General features: G+C 39.1%; 1 protein-coding gene across 1 annotated transcript in view; it reads right to left on the reverse strand.

Annotated features, from left to right (window-relative positions):
- PRKDC (protein kinase, DNA-activated, catalytic subunit) overlaps positions 1-19,327 on the reverse strand; it is a 77,197-nt gene that overhangs the window by 5,441 nt on the left and 52,429 nt on the right. The window contains exons 63-80 of the mRNA XM_035319389.1: positions 18,411-18,619; positions 17,819-17,957; positions 17,043-17,231; positions 16,311-16,535; positions 15,634-15,742; positions 14,809-14,920; positions 12,818-13,007; positions 11,726-11,900; positions 11,442-11,632; positions 10,750-10,930; positions 10,081-10,241; positions 8,353-8,564; positions 6,828-6,915; positions 5,993-6,136; positions 2,636-2,840; positions 2,018-2,085; positions 1,524-1,744; positions 1,191-1,283 (exon numbers count right to left, since the gene is read on the reverse strand). Of these exons, the coding sequence (XP_035175280.1) occupies positions 1,191-1,283; positions 1,524-1,744; positions 2,018-2,085; positions 2,636-2,840; positions 5,993-6,136; positions 6,828-6,915; positions 8,353-8,564; positions 10,081-10,241; positions 10,750-10,930; positions 11,442-11,632; positions 11,726-11,900; positions 12,818-13,007; positions 14,809-14,920; positions 15,634-15,742; positions 16,311-16,535; positions 17,043-17,231; positions 17,819-17,957; positions 18,411-18,619 (2,912 nt within the window). The remainder of the gene's footprint in view (positions 1-1,190; positions 1,284-1,523; positions 1,745-2,017; positions 2,086-2,635; positions 2,841-5,992; positions 6,137-6,827; positions 6,916-8,352; positions 8,565-10,080; positions 10,242-10,749; positions 10,931-11,441; positions 11,633-11,725; positions 11,901-12,817; positions 13,008-14,808; positions 14,921-15,633; positions 15,743-16,310; positions 16,536-17,042; positions 17,232-17,818; positions 17,958-18,410; positions 18,620-19,327) is intronic.

Below are 19,327 nucleotides of genomic sequence, written 5' to 3' on the forward strand. Positions count from 1 at the left end.
AGACTGTGTAGCCATTATTTCTGGATACAGAAAAGAACTTAAAAACTTCAGAAAGTTGTTCCCCCTCACCCCAGCTGAAATATTGTTGATAAGAGTTTCATTGGAACTCTCCTCTGGGAGTGGTGCTATTCAACCACAGCTCAGTATAAAGTGACCTGATTGACTCGGTTGAAAAGCGTATGGGAAAATATTCCAAGTCTGTAAACAACAATAAAATAAAGCTATTTTTAGGATAAATCATTAATTGTTTTTAGGAAGAGAATGATCATCTACATTTAGTATTAGAAATCTCCCCTCACAGGATGTTTCCATGCAAGCCCTCCACTCTTCTAGAAACTGAAGTGGGATCAACAGTAATGCTGTTGCTCACAAAAGGCAACTTGATACCCGTAATGCAGGAACTGCAGCAGTTTCTAAATGCTCAGTGAAAACCAAATAGCTCTAGAAACTAAGGCTCTTTGGAGTCCAGCCTCCACATTGGAACTTCTTCCAACCTGCCCTGTAAGCAAGAGAACTACCAAAACCACAATGACAGCACTCAGACAAGCCCAAACAGAGATCATGGACTAAGTGACAAAGTCAGTAAATCAAATCACATTTCTAAATTCCAGAATAGAAACAGGATGATGTGCTAAAATTACTCAATTTTACAAATATTCATCCCTTAATTACAAGTAATCCAGAGACAGAAAGCTAATTTACTCAAATCCAGCATTTATACGCAGAGACAATGTTCTTTTACAGTTGTGTTTTGTACATCTGCCAATTTCCTCTGTCCCTGACTTACTTCTGAACAGTTTCTAGAGTAGCTCTGTTTCTGCTCCCCCTCCACCTTCACTCACCCCTTTCTGACCTACGTCCATTTCCTGCCTGATCAAATCAAGAGATCAAAATCCTTTGCTTGTAAAAATCAATCTCCTGATAAGGAAATTGTGATGATAATGACATCACACACGATTGTAAGCCTCTTGTTTAAACAAGCTGGGTGGAGGATATTCCAGGTACAATGGTACTCATTAAACAAACAGTTGCTAATTACTAATTTGGGTCAGGAAGTACAAAGTGCCTCCTTGCTTATAGGTACTTTTCTTCCTTTTAAATAAAGAAAATGCTGCCACAAGATTGTCACTACCATGACAAATCCATTAACAGTGGTCTCTATTAGAGGAGACGACTAAACCAAGAACCACCTGCTATAGTTGAATTGTTCTTCTTCAGACATGCTGTTCCTCAGGAATTCTTTCAAAGTACAAGTATTTTCCAGCCACTTGATGAGCCCCAGTCTGGAACAAAGAAACCAGAGATGTGAACAAGTAGCTTAGGAGTTGGAACAACACAAAATAGGGAGCAACACATTCTAGTGCCTGCTAAAAGACCATCAAAAACTTCCAATTTAAATACACCCTGAAATACAGATTCCAGACGAAGCAGTTCCAGTGCTTCAAAAAAGCAAGCCAAGACCCAAAACATTCTGAATCAGAAACTGTTAAAATAATTTTTGTTCCTTCAAGGTAGAGCCCTACCTTGTTGTCATGGGGATGACCTGGTAAGTTTTCAGTTGCATATTCCTTTGGCTACAGGCAGCATCTTGGGAAAGGATTATGTTCATTACATCAAACAGCTGCTCAATGCGTTGGTCTTGTCGCAGGTCTTCGCCGCCTTTGACGAGAAAAGGGTACTCCTGCTCATCACTGCCCCGGATTATTATACGCTTTGGTTTCCTCAAGGATTCCATTACACTTATCTTGGAAGACAAGAAAAAGCAAAATATTTGTCACAGAAGATTCTGTCACAATCAATCTGGTCTTGCAGATTGATTACTGAAATTAAGCATATCTGATATTTTCAAATGGCAAAAATCAAGTTGCTGAATTACTACCCAAACCAAAACCCTGAACTTTCTTTATGTGCTGCAAGATGTGTAAACAGCAACCACCTTTCTATTGTTGACTTCTTCAGATTGAATATGAACTCAAATATATACCAGCAGGATTTTGACTCAAACTTAGAAACATACCCGCTCATCAAATCCAGAGATTTTCACATGGTACTCTGGCAGTGGTTTCCCTTTCCCATCGTACTGACCTGTAGGGGGCAGGGGAAAGGAAAAATTGACACAGTCTGATTCAAAGTGTTATTACTATTATTTTAAAATGTGTGTAAGAACAGAAAACTCTTCCAGATATTTTGTAAAATTAGCAGAATGTTGCAGAACGGTATATTTGAAGAAAATATATCAAACTTCATAAAAATTGATTTCCATTATGTTTTTATCTTTGATTTACTAATATTCTTTCTTAAGCCACTATGATTTTCAGATCTTAATAGTTTTAGAAGACATGCTTCCTGAATTAAAATTTAATGTAGAGTAGATTTAAGTATAAGATTTCCTGGAATCAGTCCTTTAAAAAAAGGTTTTAGGTTAAAGATGTAATTTTAGATGCAATTTTAAAAAATCAGTCATACAGCTTCAGAACAGATATAAGAGATGGAAAAAACAGAGCTATTCCAGATGAAGTCTATCTCCGTGTAAGGTGAGGATGAAGGACCATACAGCTAACAGAAGAAAGAGAGCTCAGAAGTAGCAATTCTCTTTGAAGGAGTAGTTCACCATTGACACTGAAGGGGAACTTACCAGGAACCTCTAGCTCATTTCTCAGGAACTCTGCTTTGAAATCACTCATCCACGGTGAGCATTCTTTCAGATTTCCAGGCTCTCTATGGTTTTCGTTCATTTTTGCGAGGAGAGAGGTTAGTATCCTATTAAAATCGCTAGCCTTCATATCCAGCAGTTTTGAACCACCTTTTCCAAAATGACTGTTGAAATCCTTCCCAAAAGCCTGAGGTTCATTACAGAAATGAATCCTGTTAAACACAGCGCTAGGAACCCCCTAAGAATACCCACGCAGTACCCATTCCTATCCAGACACACAGTTTCATCTGGCCTCCTAAAACACCTCAATCTTTCTCCCACTGCTGTTCTTTTTTTTTTTCCTCCATTGCTTCTAGTCTATCAGAACCTTTTCATTGCCTGTTTGCTAAACCCCACCAGCTAGTATCAACATTTCACTACCCTGGTGATACTGGAGACCTGTAGAATTAGACCACAAACCTTTTTGCTGTGTCAAAACCAGAAGCTTATCCCTTCTTACCTCCTCCAACTGTAGTTGGATTCGGGGTCAGTATATCAATAATGCTACTCGTTAAAACTTAAGATGTACCTTGTTTACTTGTAAATGTCTAAGAACAGCTAGTGAAATATTAAATACAAATATGTGTATTCTTTTAACATTTGAAAATTCTTGTGCTTTATCGATTTATTATTTTTTTAATACTATCAGCAAGCATAATACATAGCAAAGTAAATACAGCAGAGATGATTTTGTACATAACTTTTTTTGCTAACCAAAAGGTATGTTACACATGCATGTAATGCATGTTAGACAGCTTTGGGCATTAAAATTAATTTGTGTATCATGTTAGAGAGTGTCAATTTAAATATTTTGCTTATTAACACATTATTTATTCTATTTGCTTTGAAATAATCTTGGATATAAAATGTACAAAACTGTATTTTAGAAGCATTTAAAATACCCTGATAAAGGAAAACTGCAAAGACATTTCATACCAATCTATTTAATAAACAAACTAAGTATTATCTGTAAGTAGTTAACTGAGTTGACTTTTTCTGTTCATGTTCAAGGTTCTAGAAAAAAAAAGCAGATGTCCCCTCTTGGACCTCACTGGTATTAGCAGCTTGGAAGAGACATGTAAGCTCACTTGTTTTTAAAATGCCTGACAGGTTTTCACCAAAGCTATGAAGACCACAGCTATTTCACTGAAGTTAATGAAAATACAGAAAACATTATCCTTCTCAAGAAGGGACTGCTATAGTCAACACTTCCATCACTTCAAGTCTGATTTCAGATGATTATCTGATTGCTTTCTCTGTTCAGTTTGATTTCCTTAAAATTAAGGGTAGCAGATGTTTAAATAGCTTTAATGCTGTTTTTTTACTTAGTATAACCCATCAATAGCATTCAATTTACTTGTTACTAGAATTTCATGTTAAAAATAAATGCAATTTTTTATGACTTAAATTACAATTGTACTTGTACATAAGCAATAGGGATGAGGATTACAAGCTTGAATTACTCCACACATTAGAGCAATTTGCGCATCAGTCAAGAGAGAACTTTTTCAGCAAGGACACCAGAAGTCATGCTGTCATTCCTACAGCCTACTTTGTTTCTCCCTTAATACAGTGTCACAAAGGCAAATAATTCAGCATCTGTGCACCATCACCCTGACCCTCTTCTGCTGCAGCCAGCAGCATGTAAAATGAACGCAGCCCTCCCTCTGCCCTTCAGCAGTGGGGAACAGCCCCACGCCCCCTCTTCTAGCATCTCCCTTGCTCCTGCTGTTAATTCAATCATGATCAAAAATCCTTCAGCATCATTTCCAGAATCCTCCAGTACTGCACACATTTCCACCTATAAGAGACTTTTTTTTTCCTCCTTTCTTCTTCAGTGGGTCAGAATTGACATAAACCATCCCAGTATCCAAAAGCAGGCTGTCTTTAACCTCGTGCCTGCTAGGCCCCTAGCTGCACTTGCCCCTGTACGGCTGAACACACAGCTGCTCCCCTCCTGCTACTCCCATCCTGACAGCAGCACATCCTGCAAATTCTTATCCCCTTACTCTAAGGTTTAAAGTCATTATCATGAGAGACACAGCTTATCTCGTGGCAGCCTATTGAAATGGCTCAAAAGCCCCAGAACTCCTAACTGCCCTTTCTGCTGCTCTATCGCCTCCCCACTACCCTGCCGGACTCTCACCCTCCAACCCCTCTCTCTGCCCCACCTGAAGGGATGGGATAGGAATCCTGGAGAGACTCCAATAAGTTTATCTCATGTGATTGTGACAGCAGCCATACAAGAGAGACCTGGTTCTGCTCAGCCTGAGCCACAGGTCTGAGAACACACAGGCCAAGCATACAGCCCTGCTTCTAGAAGAGTATTGCTCTCCTGGCCTCCAGCAACTTGCAGTTCAGGGCTTTCTGGTCCCAGAAAAGCGCATTTGTATTTACATCTCTCAAAGCATCTTCCCCCTCCCAATGCTATATTATCTAGCCACTATTTAAACCCATGAAAGCACCCACAATGTCCTGCAGCAGGAGTTTAGCACTTAACTGTGTACTGTATGAGGTATGTCTGTGTTGCAAAGTGTGGACTACGACTGCTCCGTTTTCACAATGTGGGTCTGAAGAGGCTGCTATGTCAATATGTAAATCCATGTTTTGTTCTCTTCTTAATAATGACTAATAGTCATTTTTGCTTTCTTGACAGCTCTTGAGTATTCAGAGCTGATGGTTCCACAAAACTATCAACAAATCAAGATCCTGCTCTCGAATTGCAATAGTGAGCACGCAAAACAGTTTACATGTGAAATTTATGAGTGAATTGTGTGTCCCCTCACTTCATTTTCTGCACTGACTCTCACTATACTAACTTCTCAGTTAGTTTTGTAGAACTATTTCTGTAATTCCTCATAACTGTAACTCTTCTACTAACTTATCCTAAAAACTTAGTATCTGTAGCAACTTTGAGTGTCATAATACAGCACAGCACCCTAAATTGCTCATGTGTCCTTGGCAGCAGGGAAAAAACAAGGTCAGATTTCTGTTCAGGTTCACAAATGGGCAGAGAGGCCCAGGCCCTGAGAACATGGGGTGGGCAGGGCAGGGAAGGCAGCAGCTGCCTGAGTGGGACCACATAGCCCCGGGGGTCAGTCCAGAAGCAGAAGCTAAACTATAATAGTCCCATAGCTTCTAAAACAAAATGCCAGAATATCCTGAACTCCTAAACTTGATCTCTTGCTTAACCAAGTGCTGCAGCACCTGTGAAAGCTGTGATCTGGTCCCTCTCTTCTGGCTTTCTAGTGCCTCGTACAAAAGCTCGCAATGCCAACACTACGTAGCGATCACACGTACCCGAATAAACCGCTTTCTCATCAATCCAAGGCCAGGAGCCTCCAAATCTCCCAAATTCTTGTACATTTCTTCATACATTTCCTTAAGTTTATTTTTATTCCTCTCAGTTTTTAACAGTTCGTTTCTGACATCCTCACCCCAGTCCTGCAAACACAAGGAAACAGATGAGTACTGACAAAAATAGCTTGCTGACCCCAAATCTTTGGTAATTTGCTCGCATTCAGTTTTCTGTATTTACAATTAGCTAATAAACACGTCTTTTGAAAGCCAAAAGAGTGATCAAAAGGCTGTGGAAACACTCTCACTCAACCTTATGATAAAAGGTTTCTACTTTACTAACATAATTATGTTTACTACCATAGTGTCTGTCGGGTGCGAACTAAGAAAGCCCCTATGGGGCCAGGGGTGGTATCAAACAAAACAAGAGCGTCATTTCAGCAGTAGGTTCACAATCCAGACAGAGAAATCTAGCAGAGAGCTGGGAAAAGGCACAAGAACACCAGAAGACAGGAAATTTCTAAAGTCTGTAGATGGTCACAAATTCTAATTCAGTAGTGACTTTGGAACAACTAAGGAGGGTTTACCAGTGCAGAGGCCTTGAAAGGAGAGAGCTGAGAAAGGTAACTGCAAAACAGTCAGCTGGCACAAGGAATGGAGACCAAGGTGAATTAAAGCTGCAGAGAGGACCCTGAACACCATCACCAGTCAGTTCTGGGTTGAACCGCTTCCTGCGACTGTGGTATCAGCTGCACTGCAGCTGGCTCCGCCCAGCACCTTCTTTCCTAAACAGCGTGGGGAAGGAAGGGGAAGGAGGGAAAAAAATAATATGCTTTACCTTGAAAAGCATTACAGGATTAGAGAGCTGTTCCAGGGAGCAAACAAAATCTTGAACTACTCCTCCTCTGTCCAACTTACTCTTGATCCTTTAAAAGGAAAAAAGGCATCACCATTCAACAGGAACTAACATCAACACCTAGCCTGCAGATAAGCAATGATACAGATCATCTGCTATATCCAAGAATCTGATAAAACTATTGGGGGTGGGGGAGGAGCAAACTGTTAGGAGGACTCGGAAGTCTCTCGGGCTGCAGAGGTGTTAGTAAATTGGCCATCCTCACTGCACAGCTCCTGATTTTTTAGTGATTAACTGTCACACTATGAAAATAGCAGCTTGGCAGGGTAGTGGAAAGCATACTTAGAAGAGAAACTGGCATTAACAAGACTACACATCCTGTCATGACAGTTATTCAAGGGTGATAAAAGTTTGTGCAGCACTAGTCTTTAACTTCTTGTTTGAAGCTAAGATTTTCAGCAAACGTATGAGAAGTTTGACACCTAAAATTACTGTAGTGATTCCACAGCACTGTGTGATAAAAGTTAACTTTTGCCTGAAGATTAACTCAGGTTTCACTGCGTGGCAAAATAGGCAAGGTAGGGCTTGTAGAAGAAAGAAGGCTCATGCTACATCAGCAGATGAGAGTACAATAAAGAGCTGTTGTTCACCCCCCTGCCCAAACAAAATGTTCATCCATTTCACTGACCATCTCTGAAATCTGATAGGGCCATTTATTCTGTTCAAAGATCCTTGCTCTCTCATGGTGCTACAAAGACTAAGTATCTGAGAAAACTTCACCTCTCATGGGTACTGTCTGTCACTACTCTGAAGTCTTCTACAGCAAGAGTCTAATCATGTACCTCATTTCCCTTCAGCCTCAACGGAGAAAGAGGAAGATGAAACTTTTGACTAAAAGAGTTACCTGTATGGAGGGGTTGCTTCTTTTTGTTTTTCTTGGAGAAAAAGGAAAAAACAGAAAAAACAAAACAAAACAAACAACAACAACAAACCAACACCACACCTGGGAACTCATAGAGGGAATGGCCTCAATGGCCTCAAGTTGTGCCAGGGGAGTTGTGTCAGGTTGAAAATGAGATGTTTATTTTCAGAAAGAGCAGTCAGGCATTGGAACGAGTTGCCCAGGGAGGTGGTGAAGTCACCTGGGGGTGTTCCAGGAAAGGTTGGACATGGTGCTTAGGGACATGATTTAGTGGGTGACATTAGTGGTAGGGGGACAGTTGGACCAGATGATCTTGGTGGTCTTTTCCAACCTTAATGATTCTGTGACTCTATGATTCTAAATCTGCTGAAAGCATTCAGGCTGTTACCTGGGTATGTCTAATACTGAGAGAGCTTACATACTGATTTTCCCCGAGCCTTTAAATCAAAGCTCAGTGTGCATGGGAGTACCCCATAATTCTTCTCATGCCCCTCAAAGAAAACTGTTTCTTATAAATAAATAAATAAATGCATCCACTTCAGAATAAAAAAATACACAGAAGAGCTACTCCAATTGCAAATTCACCTTTCTACAAACTCCTTGTTCTTACAACCGGTTGCAGTATCTTTGAAACAGAAACTTTCACTACTGATCATGAAAGGGTAGATGATTGCCTGGGGATAGGTATTTGCAATCTCTTCAACAGTATGTTGCACGGCTATTGCTTCATCCTTGTCAAGTAGTGCCATCATCTGGCTAATCCAACCAATGAACTGCCAACAGGGAACGGAAGAAAGCTGCAAAAGAAGACAGTGCTTTGGATTTTGGTCTTCCTTAAAAATACCAAACAGTAAATACCGAAAATACGAAATAGTAAACACAAACAAAACCGCTCTGTGTCCCAATTTGACAGACTGAAACACATTATAACAGAATGACAGCCACCTTACACATATCATCCCCCACTGAAGCAGAGATTTGTTATTATTGCTACTAAATAGTTTTTCTGTTGCAAAGATTTGCCGTTTGTTGATCAAGATAAAGCCTTGTAGTCAAGCTTGTGGCTTTTCTATCTAGATGCAATGTAATAAATTTTGATTGCATAGATAAAAACAGATCAAAAATTTGATGGGGTATCTCCAACACCATTGAGTTGAAGTCTTGATTTGAATAAAACAAGCGAGGAAGGAGAACGCTGGAACTCCAGCCAAAGTTTTGTTCTTCCTTTAAATAGATTTGGGCTTGCTGACAGATATTATTTCAATTGAGCACCCCGCCACCCCCAATACAATTCATGCTCCCCTCCCTCTAAAAACTGCATTACTTTTGAAAGGTGAAATTTTGAAATACACTACAGTTTATTTTCTTGTGATAGCAAGTGGCTGAATGACTCCTTTTTCCCCCGCCTCATCCCTTCCTACCTTTCTAATGGAGTTTAAGTTTAATGTACTATCAGTATTAATCTCACTGGCATAGAGAGGCAAGGACAAAGAAACTCCTGTTGAACTTCTCTTTTGGGTGAGGTTTGTTAGCTGGACCAGCTGTCAGGTTCTGTTTCAACCATCAGTTTCACTGTGGCCACACCTTGTCCACCTCAGCCGTTTTGCTATGTTTTCAGTTTTTCAAGATAACTAAGCCATATGTCAGTCTCTCTCATGCCTTTGAGTTCTTCCTCTGACAGGGCTTGGCACCCTCTGAGCACCAGCACAATGAAAAGGGCTTGAAAATATGGGCAGGCCAAGACAGGAACGGGCATGAGTCAAAGAGGAGCACTCAGAGTATCTGTGCCATGACAGAAGGGAAAGCAGTGTGGCACATAACATCCTGACAGCAATACAGAAACAGGCAATGGGAGGGAAGAAGTAAATATTAAGGAGACGAAGCTTCAGTGAACCTCCAAAACGTAGCAGGACAGAGAGGTGGGAAAAGCTGAAAATTAATGTGAAAAGGCTGCTGGTTTCGTGCACACAGGAGATTCAGCCTACAGAAACAACTCTCTTAATCCTACCCACCTTTACCAGCCCACTTAGATGGTTCAGAAGGGGAAATAATGTTATTTTTCTCCAGCAGCTCTCAAACTAATATTTGGAATCAGAATAAAAAGAAGTTCAATTTTAAAGAAAAGTTTCTGTGCATATTAATTAGACTCAACAAGACAGAGAAAAACAAAGAACAATGATGGGATAAAATTTATCTGATTCACTTGAAGCAAAACTCACTGGTCTAAACTCTCTATCAATCTAACCTCCACTTTCCACCTTTTAAATTCGATTTATAACAACATTGGCTGCCAGGAAAATGGAAGCAACTAACCTCTCGTGTCACTAGACCCAGTGTCTCTGCTGGATATCTTTCAACTAATTGCAGCAGTCTAGGGAATCTCAGCCTGGCTTCTCTGGAGTTCAGTTTTAAAGCTTTTATCATTTTCTCTACCACAATAGCTGGGAATAGCTGCAGATCTGCAGTGTTAATTTCTGCCAAGAGACATTAAACAAAAGTTATCACAAACACCATCACTTGATTCGTTTCTTTGATCATCTAGAACATTCTGTATTTTTTTCCAATGTATTTTGTATTTTTACTTTGTTCTCCTTCCCATCTGTTTGGGCTGCACACATCAGCAACACATGTACTTGGGGACTATAAGGATTAGCTTTATCAGGAAGCTGCATCACCACTGGTAACTTGCCTGTTTCAAATACAGCACTGTTGCCGTCTGGGAAGGAACAAGGGAAGCATCTGCTGGATACGATATGTATCTCACAATTGAGATGGAGACTACGAGTGATTCACTAGTACCAAAGCTAGCAGTAATAGTGGGGAGAAAAAAAAAGACTATAGAAAAAAAAAAAGACTGTTGAACTGCAGAACAAACTGTTCCATTTAAATCCAAGCTGTGTTGCTCTGGGAGATCTCCTGGGTATCACAAAAGTTCCTACATCACAGATAAATCCATCTTACATGCTTACAAGAAATACTAACCAAGCAAGCCTTCTTCTTCCTTACGCAGATGATGGTCACAGAAACCAACCAAAGTCATATATGCATCAATAACTCCCATCATATCTACATGTTCCATGGAGTGGGACTGCACTTCCTCTTCAGACTTCCTCACAGCACTGCAGAAATACTGAAAAGCTCTCTTGTTGAGACCTGCCAATACCTGAAATTTAATCATAAAAGGGAAAAAGACATTAGCAAGAAGCATTCAACAAGTCTTTTTGAAGCTGAAGCTTGGTTGTAAGCATTAAGCAGATACTTTAACCGTATTGGGTGTTCTGAGAAGTATAAAGAAAAAAAATAGGATGCTATTTCTAGCAATTATTTCAGAGTTTTCAACAGAAAAATATAAAACAAATTAAACTAATCTCTGCTTTTTTTTTTAAACTACAAAATTTCACATTACTAGAATTTACCAGAAAATAATTAAAATGCTCTTTTTTCATAAGGAGACATATCTGTAACAGCTGCATAACAGCTATATTTAGAATTTTTGCTAAAAAGAGCATGCGAACTACTTAAAACTGATGTCTTTTCCCCTCCACAGCTGGTGTTCCTGCAGACATCAGTGCTAATAGCAGGGTTTCATGTACCTATATCTATTCATATCCTTCCCTATCTATTAAAGTAGCGTATATAATACTGAAATACCTAAAAGTGTCCCCCCATTTTACCTTTTCAGGACTCTCCAGACTTTCTCCCGACAGTACCGATATTTTTACAGCTTTCTCCTCCTCTATTTGCTCAAGGCATCCTGGATCCTGACTAAGAGCATTGGCCATAACACAGTAAGTAGTACCCAGAAGAAGATTCTGGTTTCGGAAGGCCATTATGTTCCTGCTGAGGTAGTCAGATTTGGTATCTTCTGTTGGAATTCAAAAAGAAAGTTTGTAATTGACAAAAAAAAAAAAAGGGTCCTTGTATAATAAACACAGCGAAGCAAGGAGAAGGCTGTTACCAAGCAGGGAGGTGGTTTTTAGCACCGAGAGCACTCGTTCAGGACAACTCTGGTTCCGGCTGAAGCTGTGTGTGAAGCGGCAATATGAGCAGTTCCACCTCACCAGCCAGTCTTCCCTCGTTTTGGCCTCTCTGCGCAGGTCTTTCAGAAGCTTCCTAGCAACTGAGAAGCTGTTCTGTATTCAGATTAAGACAGAGTTTTCAGATAATGTGTCTGAAGAGGAAATAAAATCTTTTTGTGACCAGATTAAGGGATGGGAGGATTTAGGTAGCATAAAGCTATCATAAAACAAAGAGAGGCCCACTGCTTCTCTGGTCTCATACTCAAAATCAGACTTGTGCTTTGAAACTTGAGAAGTTTGAGAAGGAAAAAAGAACAGAGGTTTGACAAACCAAGGAAATTAAAATAATTTTATCTGCATGATTCAATAGACATTAACTGTTCTGCAATGCAAACACGTATGGACAATGTAACTTGGTTTATAATACTATTAGACAAATCACTTATGCATTATGACCAAAAACGTGACCAAAGGCCACATTTCAGTCATTGTAATAGTCAGAACCAAAGCAAAACTTCTAAGTCACTTAGCTTTAGCTTTTTATATAAAGGTTAATATCTAATCACAGCATTAATGAAAACAATGTTGAAAAAAAACAAAATGTTTCATCATTGCTGATTGAAACAAATGACACCGATTCAATCTGAATTTGGTTTGCATTCTTGTATAGAAAGACTGTAAATGAGAGCGCATATCGTTTGGCTACAAGCATCTTGTCCCTTAATGACTGAAGCATTTCAAATACTTCCTCCCTTAAGAGTGTCAGAAACCATCTGTTGATCAAAGGGGCCTTTAGGCACATCTCCAGTAATGACCAATTATTATCAAGTTTTTAATCAACATTTATCTATTGTTTTCTTTCTCTACAGAGCTGAATTTCTTGAGCATTGATAGCGTCTAAGACAGCAGGATAAAGTACAGACAAGTTCTGCCCTTGCAAAAAGGCACCCAACTAGACCTATGAAGCTTTTTCAGCTGTAGGTTCTATACATTTTCTCACAAAATCAGAAGGTATCAGACAGTATGGTCACCTGTTTCCTGGCGCTTTCTATCATCTTCATTTTCATGTTAAATTTGCAGCTTCTAATCATTGAAGGAATGTCTTCACCCTGTTGATCTACTTCCATTGGGTCACCAAGGCCACATTCCTCGTCCACTTCCATACTATCATTTGCCTGATCACTGAGAAGTTTCTCTTGTAATTTGTCAAGAAAGAAACACCTGCACAATGACAACAGGAGTACAAATCACTCTGGCATACAGGCAAGGGAACATATATTCAAGAGTGTTGAACTTTCTGACAGTAAACATATGGCAAGTTATAGCAATCACCCTTAGCAAGGGCTAAAGATATTCCCCAAAGAACCTAAAAGTAACAACCAGGTATAGGTTGACCCTAAGAACATTCCAGAACCTTGAATTAAAAAGGTTAAGTATTAGAAAATGTCCATAACAGAGGGTTTTTTTGTTGTTGTTGTTTTGTTCTTTTAAGTATGAACTAGAGCCTCCAGGTTCACTAAGCCATAACTTCATGGGTTACTAGTGATAGAACCAGAGGGAATGTCCCCAAGTTGCACCAGGGGAGGTTTAGTTTGGAAATGAGGAGACATTTCTTCTCAGAAAGAGCAGTCTGGCATTGAAAGGGGTTGCCCAGGGAGGTGGCATCACTGTCCCTGACAGTGTTTAAGGAAAGGTTGGACGTAGTGCTTAGGGACATTGTTTAGTGGTTGACATTGGTAGTAGGGGGATGGTTGGAACAGATGATCTTGGAGGTCTTTTCCTACTTTCCTTTTTTAATGATTCTATTCTATGATTCCCTTCCAATGTGACAGACACATGCGAGGCTGTATTTTAGACAAACCTGCAATTCAGTATATATGACACTGAGACATGTAAAAAGGGACTGTAAAATCTGCATTGCAGAAAAGACCAGTGGCCACGCTCAGCTTCTGAAAAGGGAATTGCCATGAAACAACGCTAAATCATTTTTATTCTGCAATTAATCCTATCTAATTTAATAGCATCTCTCAGTATGTAGACTGTTCTTCAATGCAGAGGAAAACACTGGAGTCTGGAGTGGGGCTTGGCAGCGAATAAAGGCATATTTTGTAACTAATTTAAGATGAGAAATAGTTCAATATGCATTTAGAAAACCTTTGTAAGACACTGACAAATAAACATTTTGAAACTTAGTAAAGGAGTATACCACACCATATATTTATTCTGCCTAGTGTATAACTGCAATAAGCTCTATCTGTATCGATGCTTACCTGACAGAGATCATAAAATAAATTACAGTGCACAGTGGTTTTCAGTTAAGCTGCTAAATAATTTTTTTTCTCCTTTTGAGGGGAAAAATATCTAGATTTGTGCTGGAAGACTGTATTGGGATGAAGATAAATAGCACTGGGAGGACAGAAAGCTTTCAAATTTGAAAAAGCATTCCAGCTTCTTCGGAGCTAATCCAAAACAGTCTCCAGAGAACCTTTGTTCTTTCTAGCATCGGCTGCAGAGCAGAAGTCTTTGATTACAACAGTGGTCATTAACTTTCCTATAAACATCCAAAGTATGAAGAGTGACAGGGCTGGGATTTCATCCACTCCCTAACTTTGACACTGACCACAAAGTAGGTAAGCATTTTTATTAATAACAACAAGCCTTTAGGGTGGTGTTTTACTGAGCAAAATACAGTTAATCTACTCCACTACATATGGGTGTGTTTGAGGGCTGCTGAAGCGGGCCAGCTTGACTTCTCACCAGCATTCTTGCGCAGTATGTGTAGTTACTGACGCAAAAAAAAATGCCTGAAATAATAATTATGTTTCTCTATCAAAACATGAAAGTCCCACAAAAAGCAAACTGTGATACTGATAAAGTTGTTACAATAGTTTAAAAGAAAAGTCATATACTGGATCAGAGACACTCCCCCCTCCTCCCATGTAAACAAGTAGTATTAGAAAAAGCATCTCCCAGAACTCAGTAGGCACACACAATTAGAGCTAACTAAAGAATCCCACTTTACCGATTTGTAATGATATCATCCCAGATGTTCATGGGATCCATTTTAGCATCTGGATATCTGCTTGTCCAAGTTCTGAGAAGTCTCTTAAGGGAAGCCCGTGAAGCTAAGTTACCTAGAAATCAGTTTAGGAATACTTTAAAAGCATCTAGAACCAAACAGCATGAAAAAGGCCTAAAACAAAACAAAATCTAACATTCAAATCCCAAAACTGCAATAAAACAACCCAGTTGCATATCTGGATTTACATTAAACACATTATTTTGTGATCATACTTTTGGTTATTGCTGAAGCACAACAGATCCAATGTGGACATCAGTGTCAACTGCCACTGGAAATCACCAGTGGTAGGCACCTTTCCATACAGGAGTATGTTGCAATATAGTAGAACTGTTAACTAAATTTAATATATAATTAGATTTATACGCACAAATTTGTATTTCATGCCAACCATAGCAGCTGTAAGTGACATATCTGATCTGTCTTTTATCTCTGCTAATTACTATTTGTTACCAGAATTACTATTTGTTACCAGAAAATAAACCTTAGTTCTTTTTTTTTTTTTTTTTTTTTACTCTTTTAAAGAGATACTTTTATTACAACAGTTAAGCTAATAAAGCTTTGCAAGAGAACACAGAATTATGTTCAAGTCTACCATGAACAACCACAATAGTTCTTACTGTCAAGAATACAGTAAGAAGTAATTCCAGACCCATGCCCCTTCAAACAGGAGTTCAGTCCTTTAGGTATGGAAACAGAAATTAAAAGTTCAGAAAACCAGCACTATTTAATATAATGAAAACAAAATAAACTTAAGATTTTTTTTACTTCTTTTGGTCATAAAATTGATGAAATCCTGTATTTCCGTCAAAGCTTGTACAGACTGCAGTTTGGTCATTCGACTTTGATATAGCAAAGTATCAATACTGGAATAGCTCTGAAAGGAAAGGGAGGGGATGAAAGATACAACATGGTCTACTTCGTGTTACACAAAAAACATTCACCTAGTGCTGACAGATTACGCTCTACAACCAAGCCTTTTATGAGTTACTTAACAGACCTGTAATCTGACATCAACTCTGCCTTGAACAAGTATAGAGGCACATTCTGGCTATAGTCCCTAAAACAGATGGAAGTTATAACCTCTTAATTTAATACTTTATTTTGCAATTTGTCCTGGGAACAGTAGGCTTCTGAAGGATGAATGATGTAAAACTGCTATTTCTCTGCGCAATTACTCTGAAAAATTTCTAATGGATGAAACTGAGCAGAGTAAAACGAATTACAACAGAGAAAGATGAACTCCACTGGCTGGCTCAGTTCTCATCATTGCAGGCAGCGACCTCAATGGCAGCTTTGTCACATGATTGGAAAGCACCTAGATTTCATTGTATTCGGGCAAGTGTTTATCTCAAGAGTATAATCTAGCAGCAGTAACAACAACAGTTTTATTATTCCATGAATTTATACAGAAAAATCACATTAGATATAGCAGTGATCATTACCTGCATGAAGATCTGCATGCCATTGCTAATGTAGTATTTGGCTCTGTCATAATCATCTTGCAGGATGTAAAGGAGACTGAGCTCTTGGCTATAATACATTTCTATAACCGCTTTCTTCTGTTCTGTCTTCATTGCCTCATCAATGAAAGTCAGCAAAGTCTGGTCGTTTTCCCCGTTAAGCAGCAACTTCAACTTACTGCGTATTATATAGGGCAGGTATGTCTCCTACAAAGTGGAAATGTAGTCTTTATTTCTAGGAATTGAATATTAGATGATCTTTTTGTTATCTGTGGCAGATCAAATATATATAAGAATATTTTCAACCATTTCCTTAAAATGAATTCCCTATAGACAAATTACAATTTGTGAACATATCACAGACAGCCCTGTCTGCTCAAGAAGTTGTCAGCAAATTCCGTTAGTTTCAAAAACAGTGATTTGGTAACTCTTAAAACGTGCAACAAATAAAAGTGATAAAAGTTACACAAATACTGCAAGTAGTAGCAGTTAAATCTGGTGCTGTTCAGTCGGCCATAGACCCCAGGTCAAAACTAAACATCCTAAAAATACCAGAGATAACTGCTTCAATTATTAATATATCAGGCTGTCTGCTAATTTCCATAATAAAAGTATCTAAAATCATGCAGCTGAATGTTAACCATAATCACAATCAGGTGCAGGACACCCCTGCAGACATAAAAACAATGCAGTATCAAGGTGATTTGTAAAAACCTGATAAAACGGATCATTCCATGTTTTGCTTAGGTCTGGAGGTTTACTGCTGTCGATGTTAATGGTAGCACAATACTCCAATGATTTCCATTCTGTGAGGTGGTCATAGCATTCCAGAGATGCAAGTTCCCAGAAATCCTTCTCTGCTTCTGTTGGCTCTCCATCTTCCCAGTCTTCTTTAGAGAGTGCCTAGGCAATGAATTTAAAGGGAGAGGAATGCTCTCAGAATTTAAACCAATGTCAGATTCTGACTAAGTCACCAGTGACTTAAGAACAATTAATTGTCTCATAAAAATATCTATATATTTACCAGAACGTGACAGAACCATTAAAAGCCGAAAATTCAAGCTAGTCAGTATTTACACATAAATTAATTTCAGACAGCCATCTTCAGTAAACTTGCATTTTTAAAGAGCCACGTCTTTAAAAGAAGGCTAAAAAGATTATTCTTCATTTGTACCCACTGTAACTGGAATTTGCCATGTATATATGCAGTTTGCTCTCTTGGGGGTAGTGTGGCCATGGTGTTCTCCTTGTCCACTTAGGTAACGGTGCATGTGAAGCTTTTCTAACAAACTGTTAAAAGTAGCATGCTTACTGCTCTGTTTTGACTGCTCATGGCATCTGTTCACGTCTTTACAGACTGAACCATCAATCAAACAAAACAGAAGACATCTTAAAGGACACGCTTCTTTTCAAAATGTTTTATTTTGGCTTGTTAGTTTTAAGCTATAAGAAAGATTTATGAAACAAAAAAAATCTTGTTTTCATTTTACCTCATCATAATGTTTAGCTGCTTCTGCGTAATCACTCCTTGCTTCTGCCAGTAATGCTTTCCGTGTAATTTCCTTAGTCCCAATCTTACCACTGAAAATACCACGAAGAACATCATAATCTCCAAGAGATCGATAAAGCCTAGCAATAAGAAAAAATGTAAATATTTTAATTAGTTGAACAGACGGACATTAATGGAAGTGCAAGCTATTTAAAATGAAATTAAAACTACATTCAATCAGCAATAATATTACAGGCTTGTAATATTAAAAAAAAACATATTTCTTGTATCAAATCATAAATATATATTTAACTAGATAAACTTCATCTTGTCTTGTAGGGGAACACCTGAACACTGGAAACTCCTGCAGCTGAGAAGCTGTAAGACATTTTTCAACAGTGATACAGCATCATCAGGGTGCACATCTCTCAAGTCTACGTGCTCTAACTGAAAGACAGTAGCTGACAAGACGTTAAAGCACACTGAATTCTAACAAAGGGAAGGACTAAAAACCAAGACGCCATAAGCTGTAAAGGTGGAGCTCTTCGCAAGGCAAACCTGACCAGGAGAACTTGTCTCAACCCAGAATTTACTTAGCGAGTTCGATCCATCTGATCACATCTGGGGGAAGCTCTGTCCTCCCGCGCATCCGCTTTGACGGGGGCTCCTCCGCCGGGCACAGGGCCATCAGGGCCTGCTCCAGAAGAAGGATGCCCACTGGCTGCTGTAAACTCGCAAGGCAGCTTGTGCTTATGTTAGCTGAATCCAGTTCCAGTAGTTCTCTGTGCTTGTAGCTCATTTCCTGTAAGATAAAAAAAAACATCAGGTGTCTACCTGCTCTAAAACTACTCTGACGTTTGCCTTCCATAGGCCACCTATTTGGTATCCCTTTCTCACAGTGCAAGCTTTGGAAATAAGCAGTTAAATCTCCAGAAGATCCCAACTCTGAAAAATAAATAAATAAATAAAAATAAAAACCAGAATACTTTTCTTTTTGTGCAGTTGCTCTTAGAATAGAGAACAATCGAGATAACCCCTCTACTTCATCTGTCTCCGAGGCCCCTGAAGACTGAAGCTGCTTCAAAACAAAGAAGTTATAAGTAACAAGAAACTGTGACCCTGTGCATATTGATCAACCTGCTACACCTGGGCAACCTTCTAGACAACCCTCTCTGAACAGAAGCACACTGGAAGTGGACAAGAGGTAAATGAACACATTCACAGCCTGAAGCTTCCCTTCTTTTTGTTGGTAATGTGCTGCCTGCTACACAATGGCTGAATCTCCTTAACCAGTTGTGTAGCGTGTTCTTGCTATGAGCCAATGGCATGATTACCCATGAACTAAAGGGTTTCTATCCACTTACCCAGTTTTAGTATATCAAAAATATTCAGACTCATCTGTGCTCACCTAGTCCTGCACGATTTAAAGACAATATTTCTAAGATTTCTATCCTATTTAACATCAGTTCAAATACAGAATAACCCTTTTTTCAAGGGTAAAGGCTCTTGT

The sequence above is a fragment of the Oxyura jamaicensis genome, chromosome 2 (genome assembly GCF_011077185.1).
Source record: "Oxyura jamaicensis isolate SHBP4307 breed ruddy duck chromosome 2, BPBGC_Ojam_1.0, whole genome shotgun sequence".
Taxonomy (NCBI): domain Eukaryota; kingdom Metazoa; phylum Chordata; class Aves; order Anseriformes; family Anatidae; genus Oxyura; species Oxyura jamaicensis.